This window comes from Neofelis nebulosa, chromosome 18 (assembly GCF_028018385.1).
Source record: "Neofelis nebulosa isolate mNeoNeb1 chromosome 18, mNeoNeb1.pri, whole genome shotgun sequence".
Lineage (NCBI taxonomy): Eukaryota > Metazoa > Chordata > Mammalia > Carnivora > Felidae > Neofelis > Neofelis nebulosa.
In genome coordinates, this window is record NC_080799.1 from 15,687,493 (window position 1) to 15,714,716 (window position 27,224).

The window sequence follows — 27,224 nt, forward strand, 5'->3', positions numbered from 1 at the left end:
AAGAGAAGAGCCAGAGAAAGTTTCCCATAACTGTACATACGAATCAGTACAAATCCCAAATCACACCTATGAGAGAATGAAGGACGCAAAGGCTTTGAGAATTACACTATGGAATAAACTGCTACCAAATCTCTAAAGTCATAATTGGTTTGTGGACGCAAAAGACCCAAAGTAGCACAACAAAGTCTTAAAACCAAACTGATACTGGAAACACCATTCACAGAAAGTGAGACAAACTGGTTAGAACCTAGCCAGCTTGATTGCCTACCAAAAAACAAAAACAAAAAAATCATTTTCTAGAGAATTCTAACAGCAATCTGAGACTGAAAACATAACTCCAAATATTACTGAAATACAGAGAACCAAGAAAAATCCAATATTGAGGGAAAAGATAATCAAAAGATGCACAGAATAGGAGGAGACACTCTGCAAATAATTTGTAAGGCTAGTACAACTACATAATAAAACCAGATATAGATTGTCTGAAAATTAAAATTATAGGTCATTACCACTCATGAAATAGATATAAAAATGTAAACCAATAAAGATGATAAAAGAGTAAATCCCAAGAGTCTCATTACAAGGAAAAAAAATACTTTTTTTTCCTTTCTTCTTTCTTTTCTTTTTATTGTATCTGCATGAAGATACTAGCTGAAACTATTACAGTAATCATTTCACAACGTATATAAATCAAATGATCATGCTGTACACTTTAAATTTATATATAGTGATTTATGTCAATTATTTCTCAATAAAACTGGGGAAAAATCAGCATAAAATACACATGGAAACATTTTTTAAGAATCCTAAAACAGGGGCACCTGGGCGGCTCAGTTGGTTAAGCATCTGACTTCAGCTCAGGTCATGATCTCACAGTTTGTGAGTTTGAGCCCTGCCTCAGGTGAGCTCGTGTTCCGCTTCAGGTGAGCCCCACTTCTCTTTCTCCCTCTCTCTGCCCCTCCTGGGCTTCTCTCTCTCTCTCTCTCTCCTTCTCTCTGCCCCTTGCTCACTTGTGCCCTCTCTCTCTCAGGGAAAAAAAAAAGAATCCTAAAACAAAAATTACATATCAAATCCAGTACTAATTATCAGTTGATAAATCATGACCAATTTGGGAGGTGTTTTTTTCCCCCCAGAAATTCAAGGTTAAATCAACATTAGAAATCTACTAATGTAACTTACTGCCATTAGTACCTTAAAGGATAAAAAAGTCACATGAGTACTCTGATTACATAAAATGGAACCTCTGTGGCAGGCTGCTTCCAATAACTCAGTCACAAAAAGAATTCTTTAAACATATTAAGGCCGTGTCTCACGGGCCCTCCCAAATGAACAATAAGGTCTCTAAGAAGTGTAAGCACATTATCCCTTAGCCATGTCAGCAGGAGCCCAAAGCAAAGAAGTGTTTATCCCAAAGAAATCTGTAGGTATAACTATTATCCAATAAAATGAACCCCAATGAGATTTATAGAGAACCATAAAGTTTTTGAGAAAAGTTTGTCAGCACAAATACTGCCAACTTGGACTGAAAGACAAATCATACAAAAGGAAAAGAAGCAGTGGATTTCCAAAGTTCTTCTGGCAGGAAGTAGACTAATAATGGGGTGCCTGAGTGGCTTGGTCGGTTAAGCTTCTGACTTCGACTCAGGTCATGATCTCACAGCTTGTGAGTTTGAGCCTGACGTCGGGCTCTGTGCTGACAGCTCAGAGCCTGCAGCCTGCTTCTGATTCTGTGTCTCACTCTTTTTCTGTCCCTTCCTGCTCGTGCTCTATCTCAAAATTAAACTTTTTTTTTTAAGTAAAAAAATAATAAATAAATAAATAAAAAGGAAGTAGACTAATAAAACCACATAGTTATAAAACATGTGCGATCTTTCATGACAAAGGAAGGATCACTCAAGAGCCCAGAGGAGGCAGATAGACATGGAGAAGAATTCCTAGAATTGTTTCTACTTGATGGAGACCTTATCAAAGAATGTCTTACATTTTTACAGACGGATTTCAGAATTGATATGGACAAGTAAAACCTCTTTCTTCTTCCTATTTCCCCCCATTTTCAACTGGAATGTCTATGATCCTATGCTTGTTCCACCACAGCACACTGCCAGGAGGCATAACTGTATCTTTAGTGTCATAGATCTTCAGATTGAGAGCAACTGTACTCAAGGACCCATATTTAACAAATTATACCCAGGAACCTCATATACAACTAGACTTGATTTAGACAGCAAGATGTTGGACTTGGAGCTTATAAGGCGATGAAACTTTTGGTGCCTGGGAGGTGGAGGTGTATTTTGCATATGCAAGGGAAATAAGACATTGGCAGCTAGAGGGCAGACTGATGAGCTATTGAGATTCCCACCTCCTGGTATTCCTTTAATCCTCCCCTTGCTTATGGCTGGAACTAGGGACCTGCTTCTAGTACTTAAGGCCAAAGTAATAGGATGTCACTTCTGAGATTAGGTTAATAAAAGATATGACTTCCCTCTTGCTCACTCTCCCTGGCTCTTCTCATTTGGCTGGCCTGAAGAAATCAGCCACCATGTTGTAACTGTACAGCTTTATGGCAAGGAAGTGAGGGGCTCCATTCAAAACCTATGGAGAAATTAATTTTGCCATAAACCACATGAGCTGGAAAATAGATCCTTACCACACAGAATAAATCCATAACTATAGCCTTCACTGCAAAAATAATTTAAAAACTTGAATGTAGAATAATTCCTTGATTGCAACCTTGTGAGAGATTCTAAGCCAGAAGACTCAGCTAAACCACGCCTATGTTCCAGACCCATAGAAACTATGATATAACAAATTTTTGCTGTTTTATTAATTTTTTAAAATATTTATTTATTTTTGAGTGAGAGACAGCACTAGCGGGGAAGGGACAGAGAGAGGGAAACACAGAATCTGAAGCAGGGCTTCAGCACAGAGCCCGATGCAGGGCTTCAACTCACAAGCCGTGAGATCATGACCTGAGCTGAAGTCAGGACGCTTAACTGACTGAGCCACCCAGGCGCCCCAATATTTGCTGTTGAAATCACTACACTTTGAGGAGCTTCCAGGGTGCTGAACATATCTACCTGCTGGAAGGTGGAACACCCCAGTTTCATGGGGCCAGAAATTCCTGTCCTTGAGACCCTTCGGGACCCCACTGCCCTATGTACTACTTCCTCTGGCTGTTCATCTCTATTCTTTACAAGAATGGCTTGGGGCGCCTGGGTGGCGCAGTCGGTTAAGCGTCCGACTTCAGCCAGGTCACGATCTCGCGGTCCGTGAGTTCGAGCCCCGCGTCAGGCTCTGGGCTGATGGCTCGGAGCCTGGAGCCTGTTTCCGATTCTGTGTCTCCCTCTCTCTCTGCCCCTCCCCCGTTCATGCTCTGTCTCTCTCTGTCCCAAAAATAAATAAAAAATGTTGAGAAAAAAAAAAAAAAAAAAAAAAAAAAAAGAATGGCTCTACATTTTCTTTTGTAAATGCAACCTTTCAAATGAGAAATAAAGCAAGACTCAAAGTGACTTTTCTAGGTTCAAAACGTCTTGTTAAGTGGCAGAGCTGGCATTCAAACCCAGGACTATCTAAGAAACCAAAATCTTAACCATTTTACTCATTGACTATGTCTTCACAGGAACTAGTAACATAACATAAAGTACTTTATTATATTAGGGGAAAAAAGTTAAGGCAGATTACATTCAGGATGTGTTTTTGTATATGTCTGATTTAAAACTGTTGATATTTCTTAACGAAATAAATGATTATTACAAAAAAAAAGATGGAATGAAACTGAGCTCTTTAGCACAGTAGGGAGTGTGTCAGTCTTACATAAAAGATGGAATGATATGCTAACTTGGATTTGCTTTAAAACAATTCAGAAGTAGGGAAACAAAGAGTGTTGATAATTGTTGGTGATCATGAGGGTTCTGTACACCATTTGACTTTTGTATTTGAAATTTTTCACAATAAAAAAAATTATCTTAAGGTTTCTCAACCTTGGCATTACTGACATTTTCAAATTGATAAATTCTTTGTTGTGGGGGTTTTCCTGTGCACTGTGGGATATTTAGTGGCATCCCAAGCTCTGGCCATTAGATACCAATAGTGCCACCACCCAACTACTGTAACAACCAAAAATATTTCAGACACTGCCAAACATCCCCCAGGGGAGCAAATTGGCCTAAGTCAACAACCACTGTTTTAAAACAGGTTGCTTGTCAAAAATAAACTACTGGAACCTTATGAAGATAAAAAGTTTCTACACAGCAAAGGAAACAACCAACAAAACTAAAAGGCAACCAACGGAATGGGAAAAGATATTTGCAAATGACATATTGGACAAAGGGCTAGTTTCCAAAATCTATAAAGAGCTCACCAAACTCCACACCCGAAAAACAAACAATCCAGTGAAGAAATGGGCAGAAAACATGAATAGACACTTCTCTAAAGAAGACATCTGGATGGCCAACAGGCACATGAAAAGATGCTCAACGCTGCTCCTCATCAGGGAAATACAAATCAAAACCACACTCAGATATCACCTCACGCCAGTCAGAGTGGCCAAAATGAACAAATCAGGAGACTATAGATGCTGGCGAGGATGTGAAGAAACGGGAACCCTCTTGCACTGTTGGTGGGAATGCAAATTGGTGCAGCCACTCTGGAAAACAGTGTGGAGGTTCCTCAAAAAATTAAAAATAGATCTACCCTATGACCCAGCAATAGCACTGCTAGGAATTTACCCAAGGGATACAGGAGTACTGATGCATAGGGGCACTTGTACCCCAATGTTTATAGCAGCACTCTCAACAATAGCCAAATTATGGAAAGATCCTAAATGTCCATCAACTGAATGGATAAAGAAATTGTGGTTTATATACACAATGGAGTACTACGTGGCAATGAGAAAGAATGAAATATAGCCCTTTGTAGCAACGTGGATGGAACTGGAGAGTGTGATGCTAAGTGAAATAAGCCATACAGAGAAAGACAGATACCATATGTTTTCACTCTTATGTGGATCCTGAGAAATTTAACAGAAACCCATGGGGGAGGGGAAGGAAAAAAAAAAAAAAGAGGTTAGAGTGGGAGAGAGCCAAAGCATAAGAGACTCTTAAAAACTGAGAATAAATTGAGGGTTGATGGGGGGTGGGAGGGAGGGGAGGGTGGGTGATGGGTATTGAGGAGGGCACCTTTTGGGATGAACACTGGGTGTTGTATGGAAACCAATTTGACAATAAATTTCATATATTGAAAAAAAATAAAAATAAAACAGGTTGCTTGTTACTATAGGAAGTCCTAGCACAGGCACATAAAACACATAAGACATTAGGAAAACTTCAGGATGTAAGTATATAAAAGCCATTTGAATTTCTATACAAGAGCAACTAACAGAAATTTAAAAACACATTTACATTAACAAGAAAAAAGGCACTTAATCATAAATTAATCAAAAGAAATACAAGACTTTTATGAAGAACATTATAATATACCATCAAAAGATGCCAAAAACCTAAATAAATGGAGAATCATGCTGTGTCATGGATAGGAAGGCTTAATTAATATAATGATGGCTATGGGTCTATCTACAGATTCAGTGTAAATTTAGGTATGATTAATATGGAGGAAAAAGGGCTAAAAATAGTCAAGACCTTCCGAGAGAACAAGAATGAAGCAGGGGGCTTGCCCTAAGACATTTTTGAGAAACAATAATAATTAAAACAGAGTAATATTGAAGAGATCTCACTAACAGAATAATACATACATGTAAACACAATATTAAACTAGCTTGGTACCACACATCACTAGAACAACAACTTTCTAGAAAACTCGTCATCTGTATGGAAATAAATTAAAAATGGATCTGTATCTTACACACACAAAAGAAATCCCATGTTGAATAATAAATTCCAGGCTAATTAATGTGAAAGAAAAAAATTGTTCAGTTTTAGAAAAATATGTTAGACTATTTCTATGACCTTACAGTGAGGAAGAATTTCACTACAAAACACAGAAAGGTTCAAACCATGAAAGAACAGATTGATAAATGCAACAACTTTAAAATCTACATTCATCAAAAGAGATTATAAACAAAGTCAAAAGACAAGCTACTGGGACAAGGAGTTTGCAACATATATATCAGATAAAGGCTGTCACAAAGAAAACAACGAAACTTACCCTTCTGAAAATGGGCAAGGATCATAAACAGGCATTTCACAAAACAGAACCACAAATGGCCACTGAAAATATAAGGTGCTCTTGCAGGGATGCAAGTGTGGTTCAATATCCACAAGTCAATCAACATGATATGTCACATCAATAAGAGAAAGAATAAAAACCATACAATCATTTCAACAGATGCAGAAAAAGCATTTGACAAAGTACAACATACATTCATGATAAAAAAAATTCAACAAATTGGGTTTAGAGGGAACATAACTCAACATAATAAAGGCCACATGTGAAAAAATTACAGCTAACATCATACTCAGTGGTGCAAAACTGAGAGCTTTTCCCCTAAAATCAGGAACAAGACAAAGATGTCCACTCTCACCACTTTTAGTCAACACAGTACTGGAAGTCCTAGCTGCAGCAATCAGACAAGAAAAAGAAATAGAAGGTATACAAATTTGTAAGAAAGAAAAAGAACTTTCACTATTTGCACATGACATGATACTATATCTAGAAAACCCTAAAGACTTTACCAAAAACTACTAGAACTGATAAATGAATTCAGTAAGGTCTCAGGATTCAAAACCAATATACAGAAATCCATTGTATTTCTATGCACTAATAATAAAGTAGTAGGAAGAAAAATGAAGAAAACAATCCCATTCACTCCAAATAATAAAATACCTAGGAATAAACTTAACCAAGGAGGTGAAAGACCTGTACTCTGAAAACTATAAAACACTGATGAATAAACTGAAGGTGACACAAAGAAATGGAAAGACATTCCATGCTTTTGGATTAGAAGAACAGATATTGTTAAAATGACAATGACTACCCAAAGCAGTCTGTAGATTTAATGCAATCCCTATCAAAACACCAACAGCATTTTTCACAGAACTAGAACAAACAATTCTAAATTTGTATGGAATCACAAAGGACCCCAAATAGCCAAAGCAATCTTGAGAAAGAACAAAGCTAGAGGCATCACAATTCTAGACTTCAGGTTGTATTACAAAACTGTTGTAATTAAATCAGTACGGTACTGGCGGGGCGCCTGGGTGGCGCAGTCGGTTGGGCATCCGACTTCAGCTGAGGTCATGATCTCACGGTTCAAGAGTTCGGGCCCCACGTCGGGCTCTGTGCTGACAGCTCAGAGCCTGGAGCCTGCTTCAGATTCTGTGTCTCCCTCTCTCTCTGCCCCTCTCCCATTCACACACACACACTCTCTCTCTCTCTCTCAAAAATAAAGATTAAAAAAAATTAAAAAAAAAAAACAGTATGGTACTGGCTCTGAAAGAGACATATACATCAATGGAACAGAATAGAACCCAGAATAAACCCACAGTTATATGGTCAAATAATCTTCAACAAAGCAGGAAAGAATATGCAATGGGAGAAAGACATCTCTTCAACAAATGGTGCTGTGAAAACTGGACAGCTACATGTAAAAGAATGAAACTGGACCACTTTCTCACACCATACACAAAAGTAAACTCAAAATGGATTAAAGACCTAAATGTGAGACCTGAAACCATAAAAATCCTAGAAAAGAGCACAGGCAATAATTTCTCTGACATTGGCCAAAGTAACATATTTCTAGATATGTCTCAAGGCAAGAAAACAAAAACAAACTATTGGGAGTACTTCAAAATAAAAAGCTTCTGCACAGTGAAGGAAATAATCAACAAAACTAACAGGCAACCTACAGAATGGGAGAAGATATTAGCAAATGACACATCTGATAAAGGGTTAGTATTCAAAATATATAAAGAATTTATACAACTCAATACCCAAAAACCAAATAATCCAATTAATAACTGGGCAGAAGATTTGTACAGACATTTCTCCAAAGAAGACATACAGATGGCCAACAGACACATGAAAAGATTCTCAATATCACTCATCATCAGGGAAGTGTAGATCAAAACCACAATGAGATATCACCTCACACCTGTCAAAATGGCTAAAATCAAAAACACAAGAAACAACAACTGTTGTTGATGATGTGGAGAATGCAAACTAATGCAGCCACTGTGGAAAAGCATATGGAGGTTCATCAAAAAATTGAAAATAGACTTACCATATGATCCAGGAGTTCCACTACTGGGTATTTACCCAAAGAATACAAAACAATAATTCAAAAAGATATATGCACCCCTATGTTTATTGCAGCATTATTTATAATAGCCAAATTATGGAAGCAGCCCAAGTGTCCATCAATAGATGAATGGATAAAAAAGATGTAGAATATATATACAATGGAATATTATTACTGAGCCATAAAAAAATATCTTGCCATCTTCAACAGCATGGATGGATCTAGAGGCTATAATGCTAAGTGAAGTCATTCAGTCAGAGAAAGACAAGCACCATATGATTCTACTCATATGTGGAATTTAAGAAACAAAACAAGCAAAGGAAAAAAGGGAAAAACCAAAACACAGACTCTTTTTTTTTTTTTTTTTTTTTTCAATTTGAGAGGGAATGAGAGAGCAAGCAGGCTAGATGGTCAGAGGAGGGGAAAGAGAGAGAGAGAATATGAATCTAAGCAGGCTCCATGCTCAGGGATCATGGGATCACGATCCAAGCCAAAATCAAGAGTTAGACACTCAACTGACTGAGCCATCCAGGTACCCCATAAAATAGACTCTTAACTGTAGAGGACAAACTGATGGTTGCCAGAGGGAAGTTGGGTGGGGGGTGGGGGGGATGGGTGAAATAGGTGAAAGGGATTAAGAGTCCACTTATGATGAGCACTGGATGAAGTATGGAATTATTGAATCACTATATTGTATACCCAATCTAATACAACACTGTATATTAACTCTACTGGAATTAAAATTAAACACACACATACACATATATGGTACTCAAATTCCCTTAATCAGAGAATTAGCAATTAAAATCACAGTAAGGCACCATTTACTTTTACCCAATCAGAAAATTAAAAAACCAGGCTGCCCTACATAATTAAATAAGATGGTTGTAAAATGCATTGTATTTCTGTGCACCAAAAGATCCTAATTTTACTACCTAAATATTTGGTGCAGATGTACATGTAAGTTTAAAACTACATACATGTATGTAAATGAAAGATAAACATAAAATATTAACTTAAAAAAAAAAGCCAGACTTACAGATACAGATCCTTGGGAATTTTTATACTATGACAGTGGCAGTGTAAACCACTGCAAACTCCCTAGAAAAAAATCTGGCATTACTGTGTGAAGTTGAACATCATATCCTCCATGATTCTACCAACTCTATTCCTAAGTGTTTATTTTTTGAGAAGCTCTTGAAAGGAGACACCTTAAAAAATGTACGTAGCTCCAAACCAAAAACAACCCAAATGTTCATCAATAGCATAAACGTATAAGTAAGCTATATCACAGAATAGTATTGTGGCAATAAAACCAAACTGATGATAGCTATACATCTAAAAATAAATCTCAAGATAATGTTAAGAAAAAGAAGACAGGGAGGACTGGAAGGAAGGAAAGAAGGAAAGGCACATGCAAGAAAGAAGAAAACAGACTATGATCCCATTTATGTAAAGTTCATAAACAGGCAAACTAAACAAACAAAAACAGGAAAAATATGACAAGGAAAGATCAGACATCTACAAGTAGTTTCAAATACTGCTATTGTAATGCTAAAACTCCCCACCTGCCATGTCAGTTTCCCCACTAGGGTTGTTCAAATCAGGTGTCCAATTTGTTCTGTTAGACAAACATTTCATGAGTTAAGACTATCTCTACCCTAAACAAGCCTACAGGAGAATGTGTGATAACATTAACAAAAGTCCATTACGCACTTGACTGTGCTAGTTTCCCAGTTGTTTTTTTTTTTCTAAGAGAGCACAAGTTATTATTAGATTATTATACATATGTAATGTATAATATTATAAAAATAATATTCTAATAATAAGGACCATTTATGCCAGGTTCTATGCTAGAGGCTTGATAGTAATTTTATTTTATTAAAATTTTTTAATGTTTATTTACTTTTGAGATGGAGAAGACAGAGCAAGTGGGGGAGGGGTAGAGAGAGGAGACAGAATCTGAAGCAGGCTCTGAGTTGTCAGCAGGGAACCTGATGTGAAGCCTGAACCCATGAATCGTGAGATCATGACCTGAGCCCAAGTAGACCGAGACATCCAGGCGTCCCTGGGCTAAATGTTAATAGTCATTCTAATTTAATCCTCACAACAACCCTATGAAGTGGGTATTATTACCATCCCAATTGGATATTATTACCATCTCTATTTCTAGGATAAGGAAAGGGGGAGGATGAGGTAACTAAGAACTGGAAAAATCAAGAAACTCATCCAGGGTTTATTATTACAACTAATAAAGGATTGAGCTGGAATTTAAATCTCTGTTCATCTGACTCAAAAGCCTGTGACTAGCCACTTTGACACTCATTATTTATTTACTACTCAAAAGCCCTGTAAACTAAATATAACATAGAGATTAAGAGTACCGTTCCTGAAGACAGAAAGACTTGGTCCATGCCCTAGCTTACCTGTTTTCAACTGTGAGTGAGAAAAAGCTCCTCAACCTCTCTGAGAGACATAGTCCTTTATTTATAAAATGGTTTTGAAAGTACCTATGGGTAAGTATGAAAGGATAAATATGAAACATCAGTGAAGTAATGCATGTAAAGAACTTAACAAAGTGCCTAGCACACAACAGATATTCAGTAAATTTTGGATGATATCATCATTATCATCATCATCTTCTCCATTTTATAGTTTAAAAAACAGAGACACAGAGAAGAACAGTAGTGTATCGGATGTTATAAAGCCAGTTAGTATCAGTGAAAGGTTTTAAACACGAATCTAATCAGCTTCAAAGTCTGAACTCTTCCATTCGCCAAGGCATTTCCTGAAGACACAGGAAGTTCACTGGACAGAGGGAGATCTCAGAGAGACCCTTAGGAAAGACAGATCTGAGCTGAATGCTGCAATGCAACTTGCGTCGCTCAGATGAAGAAGTGTGAGGAAGGTACTACAGGCAGAAGGAACAATACAATGAGCAGTATGGTATATTTGAGTAGATACAATTATTTCAGTGTAGTGGGGGCCCAGAGGGTAAGGGGTAAAAAAGTCATAGTCTGCATATGAAGCCAACATAAGACATAGAACAATTTTGAGGCAGTGGTTCTCAAAGTGAAATCTCCAGACCAGGACATCAGCATTACCTAAGAACCTGTTACAAACGCAAATTCTTGGACTTATCACAGATCTGAATCAGAAACTCTGGGTCTTTTCAAAGGTCCTTTAAGTGATTCTAATATAGGGCTGACATTTGATGATTTTGAGCAATGATGGCATGTAATGATGTTTTCAAAAATAATGAAATTATCCCTCATCAGTCAGGTAATTTAAAAGAGGCAGAGGATCACGCTGTTCTGAATTCAGAAAAGGTAGAAGACAATAATATCTGAATAGGCACTAGTTGTAATACCTACAATATGCCTTATTTTTCTTTGACAACAGTCAATTTCATAGGTTACTCTATTTACACATCAAATTTGCCCTATGCTTCATTTTTCTTTCTTTCTTTTTCCTTCCTTCCTTCCTTCCTTCCTTCCTTCCTTCCTTCCTTCCTTCCTTCCTTCCTTCCTTTTTTCTCTTTCTTTCTTTCTTTCTTTCTTTCTTTCTTTCTTTCTTTCTTTCTTTCTTTCTTTCTTTCTTTCTTTCTTTCCCTCTCTCTGTTTCTGTCTCTCTCTCTCTCTTTCTTTTGAGACAGAGACAGTACAAGCAGGGTAGGGGCAGAGAAAGAGGGAGAATCTCAAGCAGACTCTGAGCTGTCAGTGCAGAAACCATGTGGGGCTCAAACTCACGAAACTGTGAGATCATGACCAGAACTGAAATCAGGAGTCGGACGCTAAACCGACTGAGCTGCCCAGGCACCCCTAACCTATGCTTCATCTGAAAATACATTCCCAAACAGGCATACATTAAAAAAAAATTTTTTTTAATTTTATGATAGAGGGATCCTCTATGTTTTATACCCTAAAAAGTTGTTAAGAAAAACAAAGCCCCAAAATGGTGTCAAACCAAGACTTTAATCTATTGCAGTTTCAACCTGTCAGGAATGTAACCTTTAACCAGTCAACACAGAATTTCTGGGCCAATTCTAGGAATGTGCTGAAAGACCCTTTCCACTACCCTTAAGAAGGCAACCTTGCTTAAACAATGCATTCCTTGTTAATAAATGCCTTTCTTCTTTTTTTAATGCCCTCTCTCTGCCTTTAAAAACCTCCCTCTGGTGTAGCTCAGTGGAGCTCTCCTCTACTTGCTAGATGGGATGCTGCCTGACTCATGAATCATTTTTAAAAGCCAGTAATATCTTCAAATTTACTCAGCTGAATCTTGTTTTTTAACATATTTGATGGCAGCAGTGGGATGCAAAGCAAACTTCCAATGGCATTCAGTAACAACAAAAAACACTGGCACGGTATCCTGCGAACTCTTTTGAGCTCACGGTCTTTCCTGCCATTTCTGAGGGCCATTGGTAAGTCCTTCATGGTTGGAGTTCTACTCTTTTTGCAGTCAAGCTACCGATCTAATTGGCTTTCCAGTCCACGGTTAACTGGTCAGCCTAGACTGACATGGGGCTCTAACAGAGCACCAGTCCTTAGCCCTTGTCCATAGCCCAGTCCACAATTTCACGCTGGAATCCCTTCCCCAGTTCCAGTCTGAAATCCCCATTTACTAGAATATGCTGGTTTAGTCTACTGGTTTAGTACTCGTGGTACACAAGATCTTCTCTTGGCCAGCCCAAGGTAATCCTCTGGTTACCACTGGTGTGTTAAGGTGCACATTTGTTTGTCTGGTTTTATGTAAAGACTTAGCTAATGAAATCCTTAAATTCTAGAGTCAAGTGTACCACCTCTGGCACACTTGCTTATTTTATGTCCAAAAACTATGGTGCTAGGTGCACTGAATATATACAGAAATGGCAAAATTTTAGTCAAACAACCTAGAATTACAGTGGTCATGATGGGGAACGTTCCAACTAGATAAGATCACCTAAGAAGTGCACGTGAAGGGTGCTTGGGTGGCTCAGTCGGTTGAGCATCTGACTCTTGGTTTCAGCTCAAGTCATGATCTCGTGGTTCATGAATTTGAGGCCCACAGTGTCAGGCCCTGTGCTGACAGTGAAAAGCCTGCTAGGGATTCTCTTTCTGCCCTTCCCCCACTCATGTTCTCCCTTCCTCTTCCTCTCTCTCAAAATAAATAAACTTAAAAAAAAAAGTGCACTTGAAAGGGTTCCCAAATTAAGCATTCAGAATGGGACACCTATTTTAACGGGCAAGCAGAGGCCTCCAAAAGGTTCCAAAATTCCAAAGTAGTTTCATTGAAAAATTCATTGCAAAAGCCTAGAGAAAAATTAATGTAAAAGGGACCTAAAACAAGCCTATAACTCCCATTGCTCCTCTTATTCCTCCTTTGAGTAGTCTATCCACTAATCCTGTCTGAATTGTTTTCCACTCTGAAAAGACTACATAACCGTAAACAAAAGTCTTCCAAATTAATGGCCTTACAGACAACCCCACCTTCAAAGGAGGGACCCCATTTAGACCCCCTCCCAGAGTCAATGAAACTGAGGAATTTTCCGGTAAACTGCTATATTATTTCTTTAAACAGACAAGAGGAAACTCTGGTAGATACCAGAGTCTGCAGAGGGTATCCTAGAAAAACTGACAGAAACCAGGGAAGGGTGAAAATTCTTATCAGAATCAGTTCTTCTGAATCTATCAGTAATGCCCAGTTGTAAGAGGGAAACAGAGTTTCATATTATCCCTTCCTTTCCAAATCCAAACCCATTGTTGATTGATCTTTCTCTCTCAGGGATAGCTACTGTCTTCTTGCTTACTCAACTGGGCTTGGCTTTCTACCTGCCTTGGACATATAAGTTGTTGGTTCTTTCTTTTGGCTATCTTTGGCAGCGACTCTGGATTTGGGGAAGGTAACATCCTTTACCCTCTTTGGGGCCCATCTTACACCCAAGAGGGGTTATTTAATACTGACAGAAATATTTAAAATTAAAAACTCTGAACCCAAAGGGAAAGAAACAAATTAAGGGTAATGTAGTTGGATAGGTGGATCAATCTATGATGTCATCTAAGTTACAACCCAAGTCTTTGAGGAACTGAAAGCAAATGTCCAAATCTTACAAAGCTTACAAAACAAAAGTCAGCCCCAGAAGCAACTCAAAATTAATCTATTTCTTTACCAATCCCCAAATTTTCCTTATTTATCTCAAAAGCCTTATAAATTTTTGGCCTTAGGAAAGCAAAGTCCATCTTGGAGAAACTTAATATTCTTTGGTCTCTTGGGGTTATAAACACAGCCCACAATCATATGACTCTAAAGGAAGGAAAAAAAGGGGAAAAGGTCTTTTTAAAATACAAACTGGTGGGGTGCCTGGGTGACTCGGTTAAGCATCTGACTGCAGCTCAGGTCATAATCCATGAGTTTGAGCCCCACATCTAGCTCTAAGCTGTCACGAGCCCAGCACTGGGCTCTGTGCTGATAGCTCAGAGCCTGGAGAGCCTGCTTTGGATTCTGTGTCTCCCTCTCTCTCTGCCCCTCCCCTGCTTATGTTCTGTCTCTCTCTGTCTCTGTCTCAAAAATAAACATTTAAAAACAATAATAATAAAATAAAATACAAACTGCTAAAAAAAATTAAATAAAATAGAATACAAACTGCTAAAAGGGCTCCTAAACTCTAGCAGTCTCCTTAAGATAAATTTAGGGACAAATATAAATTTTAAAAATCTTCTCCACAAATATTAGTAATTATAAGGTCTTTGCATTTGTCTGTTTGTAAATATGTTATAAATGTGAGATATTGTGCTGTCTCTGGATAGTATTGCTATCCAGAATTAGAGCCCAGAAGGGCTCTAATTAGTTGGTTTGAAGACAAGTGCTTATAAGGATTGAGCATTCTAAAGCTCTCAAAAAAAACCAGAAACTAACCTAAATGTTTTTCAAGTTCACGTAATCTGAAAAAAAAATACTCTCTATATAAACAAGTTGCAGGCTGATAGTTTAATTAAAACAGACATGTTTAGAGTTATCAACACTAAATATAAAACTTTTATTCTACCTAAGCTTATTAGCCACATAAATTCGTATTAGCCATATAAATTCATATTATCTTTTACAAGATCTACCAACAAAAAAATAATAGCTTGGGATAATGGCTGTCTTTGTCAAATGTTTAATGAAGTTTTTTCGTGGGTAATCTAAACATATTTATTAAAAACAAGTAAATATACGTAAGCAAGACAAAAGCTTATAAATGAATTTTTCAGCAACATTTATGTCTACTTAAATAGTTTTCCCAAATCTTTTTGGTAACCTTAAAACCTTAAGGTTTGCTAAATTAGGCTGAATGATAAACTCTTTACATATCTAGATCATTTCCAAATACAATAAAATACCACATTAATTACTGAACACAGGCTTAACTACTTTGGGCTTCTTATTAGAGAAACTAAAAGATATTTGGATGTGTTAGTGCTGCACTGGAAAAATGAAAAAGGCCTATGCTTCTAGAAATTATAAAATATATTCATAAATCTGCAAATCTGAAGAGTGCTTGTATTAACAGTTTACAATTGTTTACTTATTAGCTTTCACTAGAAATTAAGGTTTCTAAGAATTAAGAATTCTAATAAATGTAATTAAGACTACTGGAGGGGCGCCTGGGTGGCTCAGTCGGTTAAGCATCCGACTTTGGCTCAGGTCATGATCTCACAGTTCGTGAGTTTGAGCCCCGCATCAGGCTCTGTGCAGAAAGCTCACAGTTTAATCTGATGATTAGGTACTTTGGAAACATCAGAGCAAAACCGCTCTTGAGCCCCACTGGAAAGAACCTTACCAGTGCTCCTGGCCACTGACACTGCTCTGCAAAACTAGAAGGTGTTAAGCCTTGAGTATACATCACACAGCTACAGGCTCCACATGACAGCTAGTCCTGTACAGACACTGGAGACCTCCAAATCAAATCACAAGGAAGAGAAGTAGCTGACACAAAGGTAGACTGCTTCCACCCAAGATGATGGATCAAGACTTCCTACTTTAACAGAACATGAAACCCTTTGTTTTTCCTTTCCTTTACTCTGCTACTGGCCTGGAAAGATAATCCCCTCATTTTCATCTCTCAGACCACTGCTAAGGGCGTTAACCTCTGGAAGTTAGAACGACTTTTTATTTCAGCCAGAAGAAAATCTAACTGTAGCCCTAACTTTTCACAAGCAAAATAAGACTTATTGGTCGACTCCCCTGATTTCACATTGTGAGTTGAAAAGTGGCTTTCATGATTCAGAATTCACTCCTTTTGGCAGGTCCCTACTTCCTTGGTTAGGGATAAAAGTAAATGAGGCTATGATAAGGAACTTCTCCTTAATTTTTAACATTTTTTATTTATTTTTGGGACAGAGAGAGACAGAGCATGAACGGGGGAGGGGCAGAGAGAGAGGGAGACACAGAATCGGAAACAGGCTCCAGGCTCCGAGCCATCAGCCCAGAGCCTGACGCGGGGCTCGAACTCACGGACCGCGAGATCGTGACCTGGCTGAAGTCGGACGCTTAACCGACTGCGCCACCCAGGCGCCCCTCTCCTTAATTTTTAAATTGTTGTGGAATCTGCTACTAAAGTAATAGCTCCCCAACAAAGGTATCTTTAGACTCTGGCCAAAGTTGTTCTTGATAAAAAATAGCCCTTGATTATCTTTTAGGTGAGCAAGTAGTGATAAAGCAAAAATGTTTTGACCTGTGAATGCCACACAAAGGATCAACAAAAGCTGCTAAGAACTACAAAGTAGTAGCTGGGAGTGGTGCTAATGCCTTAAATTTTGATCATATCTCTCAGTTAAGATGAGAGTCTGATCAAAAGAGGCAGAATAATTGTTAAAAGGAAAACCACAGGCGCGAAATGGGGCCACTTAGGTTAAAGCCCAAGTCAGGAAACCAAGACTTAATAACTAACCTAACTGCAGTTTCAACCTGCCAGGAATGTAACATTTATCCAGTCAACAGAATTTCCTGGTCAATACTAGGAATTTATTGACAGACCCCTTCCACTCCTCTTAGGAAGGCAACCTTGCCTAAACAATGCATTCCTTGCAAATAAATTCCTTTTTATTTTATGCTCTCTCTCTGCCTTAAAAACTTTCCTCTTGTGTAGCTCAGTGGAGCTCCCCTTTCCTTGCTAGATGGGATGCTGCCTGATTGAAGAATCATTTAATAAAGCCAATTAGATCTTCAAATTTACTCAGTTGAATTTTCTTTTTTAATAAAGTCAAACTTATACTTATTGAGTGTTCTTAGAAACGATTATAATACCCAAATTTTTATCATTTCTATACATTCTGGAGGACACTGTAATCAATTTTTTCTTTTAAAAACAAAATAGAAATTTTATAATTCCATGAGTTTCATTTCAGTTTTGTTAAATACAAGCAGAATTAAATGTTGCTTCAAACAAACCCACTCCACTTCTAGGTACTTTAGAAACCAAGGTTCCTCATGAGATTTTAAATGAGTGTCCCACTAATAAGAGAAGTTTGCAAGCAACTGGTCTACAGGATAAAATTCAAGATCTTTAGCATAAAATATAAGGCCCTCCATAGCCTGATCCTTACCAACTCTCTCAAGCCTTGTTTCCCACTACGTCCTACCTGAAAATGAACTTTCTAGCAACACCAAACTGCCTATAGTCCTCATAAATACCACAGTTTGAGATGTTTCTCATCTTTTTTTTTTTAACTGTTGTAATATTTATTTATTTTTGAGGGACAGAGAGAGAGGGAGACACAGAATTTTAAGTAGGCTCCAGGCTCTGAGCTGTCAGCACCGAGCCCAATGTGGGGCTCAAACCTATGAACTGTGAGATCATGACCTGAGACAAAGTCAGATGCTCAACTGACTGAGCCACTCAGGCGACCCTAGATGTTTCTTTGAGAATTTGTCCATATTGTAACTTCCAAGTGACTACTGCCTTGTTTTATTTTACTGTATTTTAAAAATTATATTAGGTTATATTATATTAGGCTATTAAACATTCTGGGCCCAGGTGAGATTGTGTGTATGTGACTTTCACTGTATGGTGGAAGGGCAGGGTCCATAGGTCCGGTGTAACAGGGACCAGTTGTTCCCTAAGTCTTTTTGTGCCTGCCCCTAGGCCCCTAGGTTGGGCCAGGAGTCATGTCACAAGAAGCCTTCCAACCCATCTCTTCTTTTTGGACACTGTAGGGCTAGAATTAGACACAGGCTGCTTCTAGGAGTAATATCTCTTGATGGCTCATTTGGCTAAGGAAGAGAAAGACACTAGATAGTCAAGGAACAACTACAGCACTCTAGCCATGGCTCACCAAAGGAGCACTTTATCCTGCAAGTTAAAACTGAATGCTCTTTCCTTTATTTGTTGACTTATCCTTTAGGTCAATGATTCTCAACAGGAGGGGAGATGGGGAGCGTTTTTTGCCTCCACAGGGGGCATTTGGCAATGTCTGGAAACATTTCTGATTGTCACAAAGTGGGGAGGGGTTTTGCTACTGGCATCTATTGAGTAGAGACTAGGGATGCTGCTCCATCCCACAATGTACAGGACAACCCCCACAACGTACAGGACAACCCCCACAACAAAGAATTATCTGACCCAAAATGTGAATAGTGCCAAGGTCAAGAAACACGACTTTATTTCTCGGTTTGATACCACAATCTCCAGGAAGGCCTTCCTGAACACCACACATTACCTCTTCTTAGTTTCCCATAATACTTAACATTGTACTGTTATGAATCTGTATCTGCTATTTGATCATGTGTACCTTTAAGACAGAGACCTTAACACTGTATCTGGCACGTAGTAGGTACTCAGTGAATTGCAGAGACTGTTATCTGCCTATCCCAATATCCAGTCTATTCCCCTTGGTAAAAGAAACACCAGCTCTTGGTTGGGCACATGGTCACTTAGAATAAAGACTACATTCCCTAGCCTTTTATATGTGGCCATAAGACTCAGTTATGGCCAGTAGAATGCAAGGAGAGGGGCTACCTGGAATGTAAGGGAACGAAGGAAATTCATGGGAAATGCCCTTAAAAAATATTAAATTCACCTTCTTATTTGCCCAGTGTATCCCCTGTTCTGCTACTTAAGGACACAGATGATATGATTGGAACTCCAACTTGAACCACGGGGCTGAAAGAGCCAAAAGCTGGAAGCAGCCTAAATGCCAGATGACTACAGAGCTTCCAAACCAGCCTCGGTCTGCCTTCTTTTATGTAACAGCCACTATTTTGTTTAAAACCATGGTTATTTTAGATCTTTATTTTTTGAAAAGACACTTAATCTAAATTAATAAGTGATCTAATACCCAATTTCTGCTTTTTGCCATCAAATGTGATAGTCTTCAAGAAAAGTATGCACTGTGCTTTATTAACGTTCTTGTTCTGTTTCTTCACATTCTTCACTAAAATTTTCTGAAATACAATTTTTCCTCTGCTCTTTTTCTTTTGCAACCTGTTTTGCTGTCATCTGCATTCATTGTTTATGCAGTTACCCTTCTCAGCTACTTATCTCTTCCATTTGTAATAGAAGAACAGCGATTTCCACAACTACAAAAATATTTCTGTTAGCTAACATTCAATTCACAACCAGATTTATAAAGCTAGGTTTACTGCCTTCACAAAGGATAAGTAATCCAAAGTAATTAAAAAAATAATATTTACAAAATTATTCTGGGATATTTTAATCTGAGCTACTAGAGTTGTAATCCTAATTTGCATGCTATTAATTTTACATGCTATAGAAGTGATCATCATTTGCATGAACATAGCCTGTCTTTCTCTTAACTTGCTCATAATATTCTTCCCATCTTTCAATTTCAGAAAATTCTCAGGTGGACATTTTGTTATCCTTCCCTATTGATCCTATATTATAAAAAATTTTAATTTCTAAACTAAATTCCATTTTGAACACTAAGAAGAAATTTAATATTCTAAATTTAATAACTATTCTACTTAGGAGTATCTCCATTTCCAAAAACAGTCTTCATTGCTCTCACCTATTTATTTGATTGTTTTAAAAAGAAAACCACAAGCCCAAAATGGTGTCACTGGATTGAGGAAGGCTCCAAAGTCAGTAAACCAAGACTTAATACCTCTCTTCCCTCCCCACTGTCCCCGCCGCCCCCCCCCCCCCCCACCTGCCAAGCGGTGTGGAGGCAGAGGCCCGAGGGCACTCAAGATTCAGCTGCAATATCCAATATCCAGTCTATTCCCCTTGGTAAAAGAAACACCAACTCTTGGTTGGGCACATGGTCACTTAGAATAAAGACACATTCCCTAGCCTTTTATATGTGGCCATAAGACTAAGTTATGGTCAGCAGAATGCAAGGGTTACAGAGGGGGTCATTGCTGCTGGAGGTGTAATGGATGTTTATACTTCCTTACAAGAGTCATTGAAGATGGCCCTAATTCATGATGACCTAGCACATTAAGCTGACAGGAACCAAGCCCATCTTTGTGTGCTTACATCCAACTGTGATAAGACTATGTATGTTAAGTTTGGTGGAGGTCCTTTTGTTCAATATCAAATCAACCTAATTAAGGTCGATGACAACAGAGAGGCAAAGAACAAATTAAACTGGTTCTTATATAAAAAAAAAAAAAACAGAATTAATACCTAATCTAACTGCAGTTTCACACCCCCTGAAATGTAACCTTTAACCAGTCAAAATGGGAATTTCCTGGTCAGAACTTATAAATTTAATGATAGACCCCCTTCCATTCCCCTTAGGAGGGCAACCTTGTCTATAACAATGGATTCTTTGCTAATAATTTCCTTTTTTCCACTTGCTTTCTACCTTTAAAAACCTTTCCTTTTCTGTAGCCCTTTGGAATTCCCCTCTACTTGCTAGATGGGATTCTGCCTGATTCATGAACTGATCAATAATGCTAATTAAATCTTTAAGATTTACTCCGTTGAATTTTTGTTATTTAATACTTTGTTCTGGATCTGACTTCTAGTTTTCTCTCTGCTTCACTTACTAGAAGATTCAGAGACTGTCAATTATTGTATTCCTATTTGTTCTCTTCTACCTACCGCTGCTTTTTTTTCCTTCTAACCTATTTGTGCTTAATAGTTACATATCTTTTTTTCTGCCCTAAAAGCAGATAACTTGTCTCTGAATTATAGCTGTGGTTCTTTGGTTCTGGTTTAAGGGTTACCATTATATTTTGCTTTGTTTTGTTTTCTGACTTTGCTCTTTGGACCTAATAAACTTGTTTACTGATCCTAGGATACTGTTTTATTTTGGTCACCTTTAAGTATACGATGGTGCATTGTTTTGTTATTGTTATTGATGATTTTTATTTGTTCCAGGCAATTTTATGGTACAATGAGTTTAAAAGCAGGAACAATGCTGTATACTCTAGTAACTTCCTGAATGTTCCCAGATGGAAATTACTGAAATTCCACAAAAATTCCACAATTCATGAGAAGTTAATGTAAATAGCCTCAAACTTTATTTCCATTTCCTACTCAAAATATTGGAGAAGCAGGCATCAGCAGTAGATACCATTCACTAATCAGCAAAATCCTACTCCATATTCAATCTCTTGGAAAATTCTATTAGAATTCGCATAAGGTATTTCCCTTAAAATGTATACCCCTCTACTTTGCTGTACAAACATTTCTTGAAAGGCAAAAAGACATTTAGAAATGTCTCATTTTTTTTTTCTATCCTCTATTAGTTTGGAAGAAATAAAAGCAATCAGTGAATTCTCTATCATATTTTGGAGCCATCATATTCAAGACGATAGCTCAATTTAATATGAAATTGAAGAGTATGGGTGAATAATTTATTAAAATAGAACACAGTGTTCAAAACATCAACGTTAACAACATCAATCACTGGAGAAACTAGTTCTACTGAACTTGAAATGACTATCTAAAAACACAATAAATAGTATACCTAAAATTCTATGGTTGTACCTTAATGCAGAACTAAACTTATCAGCCAGTCAAAGAATCTGTTTTCATCCCTTCCTGACTCATTACTTGGCTTTTATTTTCAGTTAAAAAAAAAAAAAAAAAGGAAAAAAAAAGCCCATCCTATATTCAGCAGTCTCTAATGAAGACTCCCTTCACCATCCCAGAATGAAAGAATGCTTTCTTCCACCAAATTCTTTCATAGAGGAACTCTTAAATATACTAGCAGATGATTACCCTATGCCCCTACTGTAACTGGAAATGACCAGGCAGGCAAGAGGTACCACTCTAACTGAAAACAACTGGAAATTCCTAAGCAAAGCAAAGGAAAGCTTAACTTTCATAGTTAACAAAATAAGGCAGGTAGAACTGTGAAGGCTTTCCTTATCACTGTCTTCAACAATCTCTGCATATGATCCTGAACCATCTGGTGATATCTTCAAGCCTTCAAAACTGCATAAATATTTTCCATATTTTAGTACTAAATAATACAAAAATAAATATTAAAATACTGACTTTAAACAATTTCCCCAGAATAAAAACGTTTATAGGAAAGCAAAGCACACAGGATGACTGACTCTGGGCTATGAATTCCTTATGGTCACAACTCTCAAGTAATATGAGATATTTACAACTTGGTACTTATTAATGGAATAATTCTGTATGTTTCTGCCTCATCTCCCAATTAGCTCTTTTTGAGAACAGAGACTCAGCCTTAAAAGCAGTACAGCCTAGATTGGACCTGCCTCAAACAAAACAGCTCTGTTTTTATCTGTTTTACATTGGAACTCTGGGAGGATTTGTTTCAAAAAGGAATTCAAATGTTGTTATTTTGTTTTGCTTTTAAGTTTAAAAAATACTTGTAGCCCTGCTAAAATTAAAAGGACTGAGAATACAAGTTGTTAGCAAAGATGCAAAGCAACTATAATACATAAGTGCATACTATAGCCATACATTGCTGGTGCAGACACTGTGAAAAACAATTAAGCATCTGTTAAAGACATATAAATATAGAGATACAGAGATATTTTATGATCCAGTGACTTTACTCATTTTTCTTTACCCAAGAAAAATCAATGCTTATGTCCACCAATAGTAATGTACAGGAATGGTGTTAGCAACTTTATCCATAATAGCCCCAAACTGGAAACACCAAATGTTCACCAAAGGAACAATGGATAAATTGTGTTATATCTATACATTGGAATATTACATAGCAATGAAAAAAATCAACCCATACAATGGTATGGGTAGATCTTATGTTAAATGAAAGAAACCAGGCAAAAAATAATAAATAGGCATGCTTGCATTTATAGGAAGTTCAAAAACAAGCAAGGCTATTTCTGAACTTCATATACAATGTCATAGCACCTCTGGTGACAGAGGATGAAACAGTGGTTACTTTTGGGTTGAGGAGGATGTTAACTGAGAAGGAGCATGAAGGAGCCTAGTGGGTACTGGGAATTTTCTGTATTTTTATACAGATGATGATTATACAAGTGTATACAGATACAAATATTCATCAAATTGTACACCGAATATCTGTGCATTTGATATGTAAGTATTCCTTAATTTATCAACGTTTTTTTTTTTTTTTTTTTTTTTTTATTTTTGGGACAGAGAGAGACAGAGCATGAACGGGGGAGGGGCAGAGAGAGAGGGAGACACAGAATCGGAAACAGGCTCCAGACTCCGAGCCATTAGCCCAGAGCCTGACGCGGGGCTCGAACTCACGGACCGCGAGATCGTGACCTGGCTGAAGTCGGACGCTTAACCGACTGCGCCACCCAGGCGCCCCAGTATTCCTTAATTTAAAAAAACTCATATAATAGCAAGAAATTTGGAATAAGCATTGGAAATTCTAGTCATGGTTCTGCCACGTATGATTCTTGGAAAAGCACAGAACCTCACTGGGCCTCCATTCTGTATGCTAAATGTTAAGTAAGGTCTCTTCCCCTTCTAAAATCCATTTGTTTGTAATTTCTATGAATTTCCTTGGTATTCATGTTTGCCTTAAACATAGTAATTATATATGTAAAATGATCTTGTCCTGATTTCCACCAAAATTTACCTTGAGCATATCTCCTTAATCCCTCCTTGGAGAGACTAGGGATGGCATGAGTGCAGGGGTTTGGCGTTATTTTGTGTTACTAGAAGGAGCCAGCAACAGAATCTCTGGGCCAACATACAAGCACACAAAGTGAAATGCTAACCTACGAATACAAGTGATTAGAAATTAGTTATGGTCTATTATATGAAAAGAACAATAAACTGCGATGACATTAGCTATGGCTATAATTCTCTTTGAATCAATAAACAGAACCCAGAGCCAGTAGAGTGATAATACCTAATAATTTATCACCATACCTGTAAGTTAGGTGCAGAAATGCAGCTGCTCCTTTCAAATTATCTACATCAGGAATCAATACTCACTGCACAAGTTCTATACATTGAAAAAAGAAATCAAGAAGATATTCCCTGGTAGGAAAAAGCAGGGTACAGAAGGGAAGTACACTGCTTTTTGTTTTTTGGGGTTTTTTTGACAGCAGGTACATATTACTTTTATGAATGGAAAAAGATAAGAAATAAAATAAAACTTAGTTACACCCAACTTCTTCCTCATAAAAATATGCTATGTGAATTTAACAGTAGTTTCCATTTTTATATCCATATTCTAGGTATATAAGTCATCAAATCAGGTTGTCAGATCAAGTCAGGGCACCCCAGTCACTATTTCATAAGAAAGAAAGAAAAATGCAATAGTTCTAGAAGTATTTGAATCTAAGGAACTTCCTGTATGGATTATGGATTGAGCTTCCAAATTTTGGAGTTCTCTACCCTTTAAAAAAATCAAGATCCATCAGATGACAAAAGAAGCACTATGTGTTATAAAACACCATGGAAAATGGCACTACCCCATTGAGACCAAAGCACAGATTCTAATCCTGGCCTTCCCATCTCAATTTGAGTAAATCATTTTTACTTTCTGACTAAGTCTTCCTACCTGTAAAATGAAGGGACTGGGTTAGATCATTTTAGTCTTTATATTTCTCTATCACTAAAAATTCCAAAATGCTTAGAATTCACCACTTGCTCACCAACATTAGATGCTTCTCCTCATATTAACCTTAATCCACACAAAAGTCGACTATTGTTATTAATAAAACTACCTAGAAATTAGAAATCAGGAGTCGCTAAAATTGAATGATGGACATTAAAGAAAAATACCTTTCACTGCTATAAATTGGGCTGGCTTCTATCAAATAAATAAGAACCACAATTCATAAAAATACAAATGAATTAAATAAATGAAAGGGCCTATAATGAATTTTTAAAACAACTCATTGAAAGGGACACCTGGGTGGCTCAGTAGGTTAGGTGTCCCACTTAAGCTCAGGTCATGATCTCGGAGTTTGTGGGTCTGAGCCCCATGTCAGGCTCTGTGATGACAGCTCAGAGCCTGGAGCCTGCTTCAGATCCTGTGTCTTCTTCTCTCTCTCTCTGCCCCTCCCCCACTCACGCTCTCTCACTCTCTCAAGAATAAATAAACATTAAAAAAATCTTTTAAAAAACTCACTGATGAAGTTATATCTGTTCCAGAAACACGTTCTGTAGTTTACACACACACACAGACACACACAGACACACACACACACACACACACACACACACACACACACTCACACACACCTTTACTACCTGAACACAGGGCCAAAAAAACCAAAAAACAACTTCTACTCACTTTGACAGAGATACTCCCCCAGCTTTCCCAATCATCTCTTCATGATGTAATACTGAGTAGTTCCATGGAATATGAAGGAACTTTAAGAGCGTTCTCATCCACCGTTCAGGATGTAAGACAAGTTGTTCATAGTGAACTAACATGCATTTTTTATAGCCAACTTCCATACATTGATTATACATGGTCTCTATGGCACGATTCCACTTGGTCAAACAGTCTCTATAGCTATTCAGGTCAAACCCAGCTATAGTAACTTTCCGAGAAATCATTGAATGTACTGATGCCCGGCCATCTCGGACCATGAGGAGAAATTTGGCATTAGGGAATAACCTAGCAAGGTAAGTTAAGGATTTCAGGGCAAAAGGATCTTTATTACATAAATAAGGGGCTGGTTCCCCATGCTTAACAATAATTTCTAGTAAGAAGGCTTGCATGGCAGAATCCAGCACTTCATCAGTAACACCAGCCTCATCCAAGCGTATTTTCTCTTTACTTGACCGTGACCACATCTGCTTCAAGGCCAGGATTCGGGGAATGACTCTGGTTTCCTCTCCACAGCGAATATCAGGGTGTGCATCTAGCATGGCCCTCATGAGTGTGGTTCCACTCCGAGGCACACCTCCAATAAATATCAAAGGCATATCTTTGTGATAGGCAAAGGTTTTATTCACTTTGATGTCCAGGCCAGTTCTCACAGTGGTCTTTGTGCTCTCCAATTTGAGGGGCTGGCTACGTTCTTCTATTCGGTGATGACATTCCATGGCGTGTTGGCCCAAGTAAAACACAGTCACAGAACTAATAACCAGACATGCCAATAGTAAGTTCTGCTTCAGTTTTCCAACCATCTTGATGTAGTTATCTTGTTATTAAATAGATATTCTGCTCAAAATAATTTTCAGAAAATGTTCAGGCCATGGAGATTCTACTTCAGAAAGATGATCAACATCTAGTGAGAAAAGGAAAAAGCTATTTTATCATCACATTAAAACTGTTCACAAATTAGTCATCAGTGATCACCATTACATTCTGGCTAGAAAGAAGCTAAAGCTGTCTTACATACTGTGATATTCTTAGAACACAAGTATACACAAGTGCAAGCAAAAATAAATCATTTCTAATCAGAAACAGCATTTCTTAATGTGACAATTCTGAAGCTTTGTACCTTCCACAGAATGGAAAAATAAATAAAACTATATCTATCAGTGGGTTATGCAAATATTTAATATGACCAAGTATGTTTGAGGTCTAACCCAAGGCTCATCTCTAGTATTCAGATTTGCTTCATCCCCAAGAAGTCATTATCTCCACATTCT

General features: G+C 37.7%; 1 protein-coding gene across 2 annotated transcripts in view; it reads right to left on the reverse strand.

The window, feature by feature from the left end:
- TPST1 (tyrosylprotein sulfotransferase 1) overlaps positions 1 to 27,224 on the reverse strand; it is a 174,470-nt gene that overhangs the window by 110,291 nt on the left and 36,955 nt on the right. For both annotated transcript variants that reach the window (XM_058710766.1, XM_058710767.1), the window contains one exon: positions 25,912 to 26,857. In XM_058710766.1, the coding sequence (XP_058566749.1) occupies positions 25,912 to 26,756 (845 nt within the window). In that variant the 5' untranslated portion in view covers positions 26,757 to 26,857. The remainder of the gene's footprint in view (positions 1 to 25,911; positions 26,858 to 27,224) is intronic.